The following is a 14508-nucleotide window of genomic DNA, read 5'->3' on the forward strand; positions in this document are numbered from 1 at the left end:
TTGTTTTAGGGTTTTACGTTTTCTGCTTTGATGCTACTGTTCACGTAATGCAATTTTACGTTTTCTGCTTCTAATTACAATTTCGTTCTTGCTTCTTCTTCTACTCTCATTTACGTTTCTATTTCATTTACGTTTCTGTTCATTTACGTTTCTGCTTCATGTTTCATTTGCATTTTCTATTTGAATCCATGGAAGGCTAGATTTTCTGGTGTTGTTTCCTTTTGAGGACGAAGCCCAACTCTCTTTGAGGTTTCGCTTGTAATGTGGTTTCCTGGCAGTTTTCCCTTCACCAGTTATCCCAAATTCGTGAATATTAATCAGTGCACGCTTCATGTTCGATTAATTGCCTCTGAGCCTAACTTGTGTTCATGCTTAATGGACGAAGGGCTAACTGGTGTATGTGGTGCCTAATCACGTATTGAAAACCCTAAGTTGATTTTCGCTTAGTAAATTGAAATAGGGTTGGATTAAGTGGTTGACTGTTAGGGACGAATTCTCCATAACCCAGGATAAGAGAATGGCTTTTGAATCAGAGGAAACAACCCGTTTTTAATATTAGTAGTTTAAAATTCCAGTTTACTTGTTCTGCTCTTTAATCACGAAACAAACAAACCCCCCCAATCGTTACTGTTACTGCGCAAGTATATTACGAACATTTGGTTGACTGTTAGGGACGAATTCTCCATAACCCAGGATAAGAGAATGGCTTCTAACTCAAAGGAAACAACCCGTTTTTAACATTAGTAGTTTCGTATTCCAGTTTACTTGTTATGCTCTTTAATCACAAAACAAACAACCCCCCCCCCCTAATCGTTACTGTTACTGCAAGTATATTATGAACATTTGGTTTGTCACTGCTCGTTGGGAAATGACCTAGGATCACTTCCTAGTTACTGCATTTTCATGTTTATTTGATTCGGGTACGACCTCGATCAAATTTGGCGCCGTTGCCGGGGAAAATTGTCCAAAGGTTCATAATAGCTAGCTAGTGTTGTGTGTTTAATCCTTTCGTGTTTTATGTTTAATTGTTAGTATTGTGTTAGTATGTGTGTTAGTGTTGTTTAGTGTCCTGGTATTTTGTTTAGTGTGTGTTCTGTTTCAGTTTTCCCATTAAGCGTTTCCCCTGTTTCAGTCTTGGGTGTTTTGTTGTGAATAGTGTTTTGCGACGGACTTAGCGACCACTTTTGCTTGCGGCAAAACAGAGTAGTAGTAGAAATCAATTAGAGACGGATTTTAGCGACCACCCATGCTGAATTATTTGTGATTTTTTTGTTTTAGTAGCTAGGGTTGTTATTTTTGGCTGAATTTTTTTGTGGTAACTTCTTTTAATCCATATTTTGTGGGAAAAATAGCTAGAGCCTTTAGTTTGGTTAGATTTGAAAGTTCCAAAAAACTAGCAAATTTTGTGTTTGTCAAAACTTCAAACGGCCATAACTTTTGCTCCGGTTATCAGAATCGCAATTATTATATATGCATTTGGGGTAGAAACAAATTTCCTATGCCGTGGCAGCCTTCTGTAGGCTGGCTGAGGTCTCCATCGTCCAAAAAAAGCGATTCTGTCAAAAGTTTTTTATTTTTCAAGTTTTATTCACTTATTTTTCTTAACCCACCAATTTTAGCATTCATAGTTAGACTTTGAATTTTTGTCTGAAATTTTTTGTGCTATCTTCTCATCATTTTATAAGGTTGCTCACAAAATTTCAAGTCATTTGGATATCATTTGAAGGTAGCTGTAGCTCAAACCTGCACCTTTATTTACATGACAAGGCAACGAGTTGTGCATGCTGAATGTAGTGTATGACTAGAGGCAATCCATATGACTTACAACCCTTTGACCCTGAGATAGATAGGACATTTCATAGATTAGTTAGGCATCATTTTATACCTTTTGATCATCCTGAGCATTCCATTACTGGTGAATCTGTGCATTCTGTTATTGGTGATTTTGAACATCTTGATTTGGAGCATTATAATTTTGAGCATTTTGATTCTGAGCATTCTGATTTTGCACATTCTGAGAACATGGCACAACCTCCACCCCGTGAGAGGACTCTAAGGGAAATGGCTGCACTTGATTTCACCTACGAAAGCTTGTGCATCCAATACCCTGATGAGGATGTCCCATATGTTCTTAAAACTGGACTGATTCATTTGCTTCCAAAGTTTCATGGCCTTGCAGGTGAAGACCCGCACAAACATTTGAAGGAATTTCATATTGTCTGCTCCACCATGAAACGCTTTAAATGAGATTGCTGCCGAGGTTGAGCGTCTATGTTATCTCAGCAACGATCCCTCTTCTTGTGATTGTGTGATGAGAAACATGCTCAGTCTTCCTTGTGCATGTGAGCTTTCTAGGTATACTGCTGGTAGCATCCCAGTGGATTCAGTCCATATGTTCTGGAGGAGACTTTGCTTTTCAAACCAGCGTTATGTGAGGCCGTAGTCAACATCAAGGAAGAGATTAAGACCATATCTAAAAGATTTGAGGAACTTGATGTGTGTGGCAAACTAACTCTCAAGAGTAAACTTCGAGATATTGCATACCCTGATCATAACTCTATGTGCCCTCCTCTGTCAAAGGTCAACACTAAATGTGCACCGAAGAAACCGATGAAAAGAAATCAAAGATCCACAAAGTGTGATCCGTCTTACTGGGAGTATGTTGATGTTTTTCATTATGTTCAAAGAAGCAACTCTTCAGTGAAACGTAGTGCATCATCTTCTGAACCGCCGAAGCTAACAAGGATCATCCCGATGTTGGATCAATTTGCGCCATTTATATAGGGTTTCATTCACAACGTTGTGGATGTGAAAGCGGATGGTAACTGTGGATATCGGTCCATTGCCGCTTTATTAGGTATGGGGGAAGATTCTTGGCCGTTGGTGCGCAACGAATTGATTAAAGAACTTGGCAAATGGTCGCATGACTACACCAACCTCTTCGGTGGCACAGAGAGATTTGAACAATTAAGGTTGTCCCTACTTGTCGATGGGTTTTCCAAGGTATGTTTTTAGGTTATTTTTTTAAGACCAAACTTTAAATAACTTACATGTGTATGTTTGCTTGATTCAGGTTAATGTGGACAAGTGGATGTGTGGCGTCCCCAAAATAATGACTGGTTTAATAGTAATGATTTAAATAACAAAACCATGCTAAATTTTTTTTTCTTCTTTTTCTTTTCATTTCTTTCTCTTTTCACAATAATTAGGTTTAGAAGGAAAATCCTCACTATAGAGTCCTGAATGGCCAGTTCACAACTCTATTCGTAGTCATTTCTTTCTTACCGCTCATAATCTCTAAGCTAATTTGCTGTTTCAAAAGGAAGAATGTACCAACCATTACTTTAGGTCGTCACGTGAAAATAAAAGAATAAAATACGATCGATAAACTCTTTTACAAATAAAGTTGCAAATGCTTTCTTCTCAAATAACTAGATTGATCATAAATACATTCATCATTTAAAGCTGTCCAAAATATGGGAGTTTTACAAAATACATAGTGTCATCCAGAGCAAAGGTGTCCACAGTGGTGGCTTCAGCCACATGTATACAATCATCAAATTCCTATACAACAGGTCTACCCATACGAAAACAAAAGAGTAAACCTAATAGTCAGTCCTAGATACACCCACCCTCAAAAAGTATATAAAACTAGTCCATGGAACTGTCCACTATGATGAAGAGCCTCCACTGGTCGCCATCTCTCTCGGGCCACTATCCTCCGTAGAGTCTGCCTCAGATGCCGACATGACTTCCTCGGGAGAATCCACCTCAGGAAGTGGGTCCTCATCACCCTCTAGAAAGTCAAGAGCATCCACAGCAGGCTCAGGAGGTAGCTCCTCGGGATCCTCCTCAGGGTCTTCCTCGGATGATGTCACCTCGATCACTTGGACTGGCTCCACTAGACGATATGGTGTAGGCGTGGGTAGTATCCACTCTACAGTGCGCTGAAGCGTACGCGCCGGTTCATCTGGATGCACCAATGAAGTAGCCGTGAATCGAATCGTGCCCCTAAATTGGCACCTCGTGTTGCCTTCGAGGGTCTCCCAAGCTCCCTCTAGGCACTCCATCTCTACTCGATCATGGATGAGCTGCGCCGCCATCACGATCTACAAGGAATAAAAGAAAGGGGTAGACTCTTTCACAAGAATCTAACTATGCCGCAACACAATGCGTCTCATGACCACTACATGCAAGTAAAAGGTGTATCTTAAGGCTTTTCATCTTTGGTAATCGATTACACAGCCTTGGTAATCGATTACCAGAGGCCAAACTTGAATCACACAGCTTCAGAACATGAAAACCTGAAATAGGCACTGTGTAATCAATTACACATACCTGGTAATCGATTACCAGTGACCCATTCCTCTGTGTAATCAATTACACAGACTGGTAATCGATTACCAGAGGCCTCTACAACATGCTGCCTTCAATTCTAAGCCTAGTAATCGATTACACCCCCTTGGTAATCGATTACCAGAAGCCCTCATGGCTTCCTGACCTCGTTTTCAAGCCTGGTAATCGATTACACCCCCTTGGTAATCGATTACCAGAGAACATCTTAGCCTCCTGTCTTCATTTTTAAGCCTTGTAATCGATTACCCACCCTTGGTAATCGATTACCAGAGGCAAAAACCCATATATCACACAAAGTTCACAGCTGGCCAGCCACCACAAGCCTCCTTGCTTTGTGGTCTTTGTTCCTTTTATCTGTTGACTGCCAGGAGCTCGCCTGCTTAGGTACATCACAGGTTCTCACTGACCGACTATGCTCGGGTTGGGTCGGGATTGGTCAAGCTTGGTTTTGGGCAATAGCACCCCACCTGACGTCCCCAAGGTCTCCTGACCCCCGCGACATATCTCCAAGTACCACTCTGTGGTCAACGAATAAAAGCAGGAAGTTTCACCCTTCTATACTTCCTCATCTCAAGCTTGTAGGATTATGGGGTACCCATCACATGTGGTACTAGGTGGCGGTTGGGCGATGGTGCACAACAAGTTTTCCACATCCACAAATCGCGCATAAACCCACCATCCCCTGTTGCCCACCTCCAACTGAGCTCACGTACTCCCACGTAGCCCAAATCCTCGTTTCTCTCAACACCGGGTCCCCATCAATCCTCCCAAGATTCCCCAACATCCAAGTAATACAAAATTCACACAGCAAAAACTATCACAGCCAAGAAAACGGGGCAAAGGCAGAAAACTCTGCCCAAAACACCAACCAAAATCATAGCTTTTCTCACTTAAAGACCCCAGTAACAATTCCTTCGTTCCAGCTCGTTAACCGTTGGATCGACTCGAAAATTTTACTGGTAGTCTCTAGTACATAAGCCTACATTTTGACCGTTGGGATCTACTAGCAAACATCCAGAACTCATTCTGCACTATTCTTTCCACAACCAGAAAAACATAGCATTTTTCTGCACTTATGCAAAATTCTGCTGCACAATTTCACAGCAAAATTCTGCATAAAGTGCAGATTTCGAAAATCACACTTCCTCTCATCCAATCTTGCCCAAATCAAATCCTACAAGTCCCAAATCATGTATCAATCATGTCTAAGCCAAAGTCAAGCTTCAAACCACAGCAACACAAAATCTAGGTGTCCAAAACCCCTCAATTTAATGGGTTTTCTAGGTTTGAGAAGTGAAATTGAGAATAAGGTAAATTTGAAGCAAACTCTCACCTCACACAAGTCCATAACATCAATTTAAACTTGTTCAAACTGGATTTACGCCTAAAATTTCACCGAATCAAAATTTGACTCTTCAACACCCAAATTTACCCTAGAAATGGCTCTTTGTTCACTTTGGTCATTTGTTTTTCTCTCTAGCACAGTCCAAACTTTCTCACATGTCCTAAATGGCATTTCAAGCTAGGATTAACTCATTTTAACCTACATTTACCACAGAGTCCAGATTTAACCTTCCAACTCTCAAAGCCTCACTCTTTTTCCACTCATAACACCACATTCTCACTTTCTAACCCTAGGTTAACTCTACCCTTCATCTCTAATAGTTTTCCATAAGCAATTTCAGCACATAAGCATCACAAGCATCATCATAAAAACCCTAAAACTGAATGGGTATGTTTAACTCATCCAAACATGGCAAGTTCAACATGCTTTCCACAAATTTCTTCGCAAATAATCATCATGAAGCAGAAACCTAGCAAGACTACCCATCATATCTCCCAAAACCCCATTCCCACGAAAATCAAGAGAGAAAGAAGTCCACCCAAACCTGAAATTTCGAAGTCCCACACGTCGAGACGCGCTTCACGACTCCAAAAATGCCCTCCTTTCGCGATTTGGAGCAGAAATGGGCACTAAAGGTTGAAGCTTTGTTGGGCAACAATGGTGGATGAGAGAAAAGAAGAAGAAGGCTGTGTGAGAGAGAGGGAGAGCTTTTGAATTTTTTTCTCTTGGCTGAGTGAGGAGAGAGAACAGCTTTTGGTTTTAAAGAAAAAGGGTTTTTTCTTTTCCTATTATTTTATTTAAGCTATGCCACATGTCTCCATTTGAGTGGAGCAAAAATGGCCCACTTTCTCTTTTGATTGTGACCCATACTCAGCCACAAAAGTGAGAAAAATCTGACCTTTGAAACGCTAAAATCCTGCCTCGGTTTGCATGCCGTTTCTCTGGTTCCAGTTCTTTGCGTTTCTCTGCGTCCGTCGGGGCCAGTTTTCGAAAGTAATCAATATATATATCAAAACGCTCAGAATAAAACCCTGAGCGTGGCTCAGAGGTTTGTTTCGTTAAATTTTAAGTCGCACGCAAAACGATGATTTTTAAACTAATTAATTAAGAATTAACCCATAACCTCCTAGTTATGGACTTCTCTTCCTTAATCAGCCTAACCCGCATATCTAGCCCCCACTATTCCTACTTCTACCAATAACATATATGCATATACACTGAATAATACTGATATATATATATATATATATATATAATCATTCAAAATACATCGTTTCCAAAAATTCCGGGTAGAAATTTCCAGGATGTCACAGGATGGATATAACCGAGATGAGATATGTCATTGCATCACGGTATAACGTAATCCTTGTGTCGTTGTGCCGACAACAAAGCATGACATTTTTTACTCTTAGAAATCAACCACCACCCAATTCTTCTGCACCGCATGATATGTGTCGGTGACGTGTTTGGAAATCATTTTGTTCAGGTACATTGAAGGTAGTTAGTCTAAGAATTATGCAATCACTTCCCTGGTTCATTTGAGTTAATAATGTTTATTTGAAAGACCGTTGTCCTTTACCGCCTCTAGCGTTGTTGTGGTCAACCAATTGTTATTCTTAGGCAAAGCAATGACCAACTTCATATATTAGTAGAATGCAGCAGTACACAAGCTTGATGTAATTCAAAAGAGACTATGTCGACCTAAATGAAGACTGAACATGCATTGTTTATCTTATTGTATTCATTATGCGATATAATTTGTTGTAAGCAATTAAAGGATAATTATTAAGTACTCGTTACGTTAAGAAAAAAATTAGTTGGTGCAACCAAAATCAATTACGCATGTACGATACATCGTTGTCATAATTGACAACACATAATTATATGCATGCGTATTAAAGTTTGAGCATGACACGACATTGACTGAGTTGACAACACATTCTGATGCACAACATTGGTTTAGTAGGAAACATAAACACGAAACATGTTCACAAGTGTTCTTTTGTAAAAAAACGTGAAGCAATCTGTCGGTGAGAACCATGTATATATATGAGACACAACAAACGCTAATAAATCACACATTATCTTGCTTTCACATACTCTCCCAATTGATACACAAAGTATGACATTTTTAGGAGAAACTAGTAGTCAGATGATTGTCAACTCAAGGTTGGGTTTCATTTTTCCAAATGGATCGATTATTCACGATGATAGTGGGGTTTACTTCCAAACTTCCATTCCGGTGCCCATTCGAGTACCAAACAACTATGATTTTGCAAGCCTAAAAACCAGAATACACAATACCCTTCAACTAACTGACAAACAATTTTTGGATGAAATTCACTACCGCCAGCCATTCACCCATACAGGTAACCAAATTCACTTTCAATGTATGCAATTGATAAATGATGAAGATGCCAACACAATGTTAATGTGTAATCATCAATTTTCGTGTGTTGGTCCGATTGGAAGAACACTAGATGAAGTAATAAACTTACTTGAATGCACTACAACTCATGACGCGCTCTTGTATTACAACGGGAGATGGAACATGCCACCCCAGAACAAATTTGTAGGATGCACGTTCATAGGAAAAAAATCCAAAGAAATTTGAAATTCCTTCAGGATGTACCCTTGATGAACTGAAGGATTTGATAAAGCAAGTTGCACCTAAAGGGATTCCCCCTCATGGAATTCATGAATCACAAACGGTAAGACGATTGTTTTTTCGGCAACCAGGACATTTTGAGTATTCAGATAAAGTTATAAAATATGAAATTAATGAGCTGAAAACCAATGATGAAGTGCTAAAGGTGTTAGTACAGTCTAAATACTGGAAAAAATATGGGCCAATAGAAATTTTAGCTGTTTTTACTAAACATGGTATGGAATTCGAAGACGATGTGGATGCCACGTCGCTAAACGATTGAATGCAACGTTTCTTTTTTTGTTTTTCATGTAACTTTTATTTATTTGTTTACAGTGTGTTTGAATTCCATAATAAAATTGAATGTGTTGTTTGAATGGTCCAAATATATTTTATTTTAATTGTTTCACCTTCAGACCTTAGGCATACTTTGAAGGGTGGAAATCCTGTTTTTTTTTGTTTTTTTTTTAATTTCGTGCTTGTTTTTTGAGGTGTTATTCGGTGGAAACGACTGACGATATTATTATTTTTTGGCTTCTTTGATGTCCAAACATGAGAAATAGCGCCCCTTGAATGTCTTAGGCGACTCGCGCATAATTTTAAAAAACCCCCGAACATGGGTACTTGAACATGTTTGACGGCTCCAAATCCTATTTTTTTTAATTTCGTGCTTGTTTTTTGAGGTGTTATTTGGTGGAGCCGGCCGACGATATTATTTTTTTGGCTTCTTTGACATCCAAACATGAGAAATAGCACCCCTCGAATGTCTTAGGCGACTCGCGCTTAATTTTAAAAAACCCCCGAACATGGGTACTTGAACATGTTTGAAGGCTCCAAATCCTATTTTTCTTAATTTTGTGCTTGTTTTTTGAGGTGTTATTTGGTGGAACCGGCTGACAATATTATTTTTTTTTGGCTTCTTTGACATCCAAACATGAGAAATAGAGCCCCTTGAATGCCTTAGGTGACTCACACATAATTTTAAAAAACCCCCGAACATGGGTACTTGAACATGTTTGAAGGCTCCAAATCTTTTTTTTTTTTAATTTCGTGCTTGCTTTTTGAGGTGTTATTCGGTATAACCGGCTGACGATATTATTTGTTTTGGCTTCTTTGACGTCCAAACATGAGAAATAGCGCCCCTCGAATGTCTTAGGTGACTCACGCATAATTTTAAAAAACCCCCGAACATGGGTACTTGAACATGTTTGAAGGCTCCAAATCCTTTTTTTTTTTAATTTCGTGCTTGCTTTTTGAGATGTTATTCGGTGGAACTGGCTGACGATATTATTTTTTTGGCTTCTTTGACGTCCAAACATGAGAAATAGTGCCCCTTGAATTTCTTGGGCGACTCGTGCATGATTTTAAAAAACCCCCGAACATGGGTACTTGAACATGTTTGAAGGCTCCGAATCCTTTTTTTTTTTAATTTCGTGCTTGTTTTTTTAGGTGTTATTCGGTGGAACCGTCTTACGATATTATTTTTTTTGGGTTCTTTGACGTCCAAATATGAGAAATAGCGTCCCTCAAATGTCTTAGACGACTCGGACATAATTTTAAAAAATCCCTGAACATCGGTACTTGAACATGTTTGAAGGCTCCAGATCCTATTTTTTTATTTTTTTTAAATTTGATCTTCTTACTTTTAAACATAAACATTTAGTTATCTTATTTTTAAAAATTTCTAATTTTAATCTCATTCTTATGAAGGAAAGTCATGATTTTCAGAATCGGAATCGAAACGTCAGTTAATCAGAATCGGAATCGGTGTGTCATATACAGTGCACAAAAAGTAGATATATTAAACAAAAAAGTGTAACAAATACAAAAAATGATGTCATCTACAAAACATAAAAAACATCATCAATGCTCTGTGCGCCATCTTTGTTGAGCCCTAACACTTCCATCTACGCTGGCACCCCCCTAGTGATCCTCAGGCAATCTTGCATGATATCATGTAACTGTCCCTACAGTGACCATCCTAAGGTTGAGCACACGCTCCAACCTTTCTGCGATCGCCTCATAGCCTTCGTAATCATCCTGTGACAGTCATAAAAAACATTTATTACAAAATTTAAAATTAACAACAATTCATCAAACATTCAACGCGTAAATAATCTTACCACTGCATGTTGAGGGGGGGGGGGGGGTCAAATGCCACTGGAATCTCTGGGATGTCCGGCTGCATGTAGTCCTCATGGTCTGGAGTAGGTGCATGTCTGAGCTGGTCACCTGCTTGGGTCGGTATCATGAATGGGTGAGATATCTGGAAAAGCCACTCCATGTAATCCGTAGATACTTGCCCAGGCACTACACAAAGGTCACCCAAAGCTATTACGTGGTCCGAGAAATGCATCCACCCTTCATCTATATCATCATATGACAATGAAGCACTAACAGGTGACAAAGGGATGCTCTGAATGTACCCAAACTGGCATAGCACCCTTTCCGATCGAACTGTGACCACCATAGGACCCCATCTCAGTTGACCCTGGAATGATGAAATCAGCTCAAATCCCCTAACCCCTCGATGGTCACTGTAAGGCAACCAACACACGTTTGTGATCGATAAAGAATCACAATGTGCCCGGTACGACGCTCCTGTAATTCCCTTCATATGAGCCTTCGTCATCAGCCACCGGGAGGCACGAGGGGACGTCTCCTCATACGCATCATCGATGACAAACTGATGCATACTCAAAAAATGCTCATAGATCCAGCACTACAAAAAAAATTAGGTTAACATAACATAAAAACATGTTTACATCATAATCCAATGTAACATATTACGAACACAAAATTTACCTGTAATAAAGTAAGGTACCCCCCAATTTGCCATGTCGTGGTCCTAGAAGCTTTATCTAACTGGTCATACATATGAACCAGGGCCGCAGCTCCCCAGGCATAGCCCCCACTGTGACCCAGGTCGCGAAAAGCCTCTAGATGCACCACATGCACATTTTTTGCACTCTTGTTAGAAAAAAGAGTGCAACCGACCAGGTGCAAGAGATAAGCACGAGCTACTACAATCCATTGTCATGCCTGGCATCTCATGTCATAGATCTCCCGAACCCATGAGAGGTGTACATATGCCCCGCACGCTCGTACTGTCTCGGCTCTAGCCTCCTCACTGGACACCTCAAGCAACTCCATCAACAAAAATACTGCCTCGTCCACGGAAAGAGCCTCGAAGCTGTGGAAGGCGCCACTGATAGGGAGATGGAGGAGTGACGACACATTATCTAGTGTGATCGTCAACTCTCCTACTAGAAGGTGGAAGGTGCCGGTCTCCCTGTGCCACCTCTCCATAAATGCGAATATAAGTCTTGGATCGCTGGTTACAACTGAACACCCAATCAATTGACTTAATCCTGTGGCGGCAACCAGCCCTTCAATCTCAGGCACTGGCCTCCCAATCAATGTCACCTTCCTCCTGTTCGACACCAACTTTAGCTCAGGACGCTCCTGAATTGAAGTATAAATCATTCCAAATACACAAATATAATTTTTTTTTAATGACAAACAAATCAAGAAGAAAAAATTAACAAATTATAATACATGTCCAGTCCAAATGGCATGTGCGACATGCTCCGCAAATGAAGTCAAAACTGATGGGTCACAGGGCCCACCAGGGAATCCCTCATCAGCGTGTGACCCCTCAGCACCATCATGACCTAAGTCCTCTGCAACAGTCGCATCTACGTCCGCAGTCATTTGAGGCACATCTTCACTCATCTGAGGAACATCGTCAGTCATATGAGGCACATCCTCAATCATCTGAGGAACATCCTCTGCCATATGAGGAACATCCTCAGAAACCTGAGGAACACCCTCATCAACCGTAATATGTACCCGTTGCCTATGGGCTGATGCAGTAGGCCTACGTTGATGTAAGCTCCATTGGAGCTTGTAGACCTAGGATCTTCTTCATCAATGGATTCCTTTGATTCTTGGAAGATGAATGGAAGTGGAATGGAGAAGGGAGAGAGGAGATGCCACTTCAAGGAGAAGATGAGTCTAGAAGAAGCTCACCACCATAGGAGGCCATGGATAAGAGCTTGGAGGAAGAAGGAGCTGAATGAAGGGAGAGGGAGAGAAGAGCACGAAATTTTATGCTTTAAAGGAGCTCTGAAATCTGTAGTTTAATATTCAAATGATAAAAGTTGAAAAAATGCACACACATGGCCTCTATTTATAGCCTAAGTGTCACACAAAATTGGAGGGAAATTTGAATTTCTATTCAAATTTTACTTGAGTTTGAAATTGAATTTGTGGAGCCAAATTTTGGAGTCAAAATTTCACTAATTATGATTAGTGAATTTTAGCTATGGTTCAGCCCACTAATCCAAGATCAAGTCCAAGATTCTTCACTAAGTGTACTTAGGTGTCATGAGGCATGTAAAACATGAAGGACATGCACAAAGTGTGACTATATGATGTGGCAATGAGGTGTAGCAAGCAAATGCTCACCTCCCCCACTAAAATTTAATTGGATTGGGCTTCTCCCAATTCAATTAAATTTATTTCCAACCACACACATCAAATATTCACTTAATGCATGTGAAATTACAAAACTACCCCTAATACAAAAACCTAGTCTAGGCGCCCTAAAATACAAGGGCTAAAAAATCTTACATTTCTAGGGTACCTTACCTATATTATGGAGCCCTAAATACAAGGCCCAAAAATAATGAAACCTTAATCTAATATGTTCAAAGATAAGCGGGCTCATACTTAGCCCATGGGCCCAAAATCTACCCTAAGGCTCATGAGAATCCTAGGGCCTTCTCTTGCATCCCTGGCCCAATCTTCTTGGAGTCTTCTATCCAATGCCCTAGCAGGGTAGGATTGCATCATTCCCTCGCCCTTGAAAAGGATTTGACCTCAAATCCCAAGGTTCTTGAAACTTTGGGCTTTTTTCCTCAACACCTATAAAAAGAACAAAAACATATGTATTAGTGGTGTTTGGTATGTTGAAGTAAGGTAAGGTTCGAAAACCCATTTCTTGGGCATCTTCCCATGAAGGAACATGGTTCCTCACCAACTCAATGAGTGGTGCTACAAGTATAGAAAAATATGGGGCAAACCTTTTGTAAAAGTTTGCTAATTTATGGAAGCCCCAAATTTTTCTTACACTTGGTGGAGTGGGCCACTCAGGAATGACCTTTATTCTCTTAGGGTTCATGGGAACCCCTTGATCACTATTTAAAAACTTAAGAAAAGTAATGCAATAAAACATACCTTTTTCTGTATTTTCATGTTGATTATTCCTACCAAAAAGTATGACAAACCTAAGGTGTCCCATATGAGTACCTAAGTTTGTATTGAAACTAAAAATAAGAACAAACCTACCTAATGAGTCCCTATGTACACAAATCATGAAGATGTCTGGTGCATGAGTGATTTTACAAAAGAGTGTTGCACCACTCAAAGCATTCATCATACCACCTATTTTAGGGATTTGGTGCCTAATAATACCTATTTTGGGCACCAACAAAGCACAAGGATTTAAGCTCTTGCGAACCAAACCCTCATCCAACAACTCCTTTACTTGAGGAATAAACTCAAGCCTAAGAGGTGTGGCAATGCTAACAAGTGTCTTTTTACAAAGGAGAAAATGTGGAGGTTGTCTAAGAGGGGAAATTTCTTTAATATTTGTCTTTATTTCAAAATGTCTTTCCTTCTTAGCTAACCTCTTGGAGGAGACACTTACCTCCTTACACTCCTCCTTAACCATTAAAGGTTGTCCTTCTTCTTGGGGGTAGATCTCTTTACTAGATTCTTCCCATTTTGCTTCTTCACTTTCACTAGAGGAAGGTGAAGTAGTAGCCTCATCTTGGCTACTATAAATGTCTTGGCCCCTCATAATCATGGTTTTCTTGGTGGGGCAAGTAGCGTGCCCTCTTCCAAGACATTTAAAGCACTTTATGGAGCTAGTCTTGTCTTGCATACTAGCCTTAAGGGGTTGCTTTTCTATTGTCTTCCCCTTATCATCTTTGGGCTTAGAAGGTGTCACCCCTAAGATGTCTTGACCTTGGTCTTTCTTTGGATAAGAGTGAGAGCCATAAGATTTTGAAGTAGATTTCCTTTTAAGTTGTTGTTCTACCCTTATTTCCCAATCTAAGTTAGCCTCTACATTGTCCTTCCCATGAAGTATAGG

At 40.0% G+C, this 14508-nt stretch overlaps 1 protein-coding gene across 1 annotated transcript; it reads right to left on the reverse strand.

Annotated features, from left to right (window-relative positions):
- Positions 1–10301: 10301 nt before the first annotated feature.
- Positions 10302–12146, reverse strand: LOC114389786 (protein MAIN-LIKE 1-like). The gene is made up of 5 exons (XM_028350519.1): positions 11907–12146; positions 11457–11813; positions 11154–11318; positions 10507–11070; positions 10302–10388 (listed from the first exon to the last, which is right to left on the reverse strand). Exons 1-5 carry the CDS (start codon positions 12144–12146, stop codon positions 10302–10304), a joined length of 1413 nt encoding a protein of 470 aa, XP_028206320.1.
- Positions 12147–14508: the final 2362 nt, after the last annotated feature.

Source organism: Glycine soja, chromosome 16 (assembly GCF_004193775.1).
Source record: "Glycine soja cultivar W05 chromosome 16, ASM419377v2, whole genome shotgun sequence".
Classification (NCBI taxonomy): Eukaryota; Viridiplantae; Streptophyta; class Magnoliopsida; order Fabales; family Fabaceae; genus Glycine; species Glycine soja.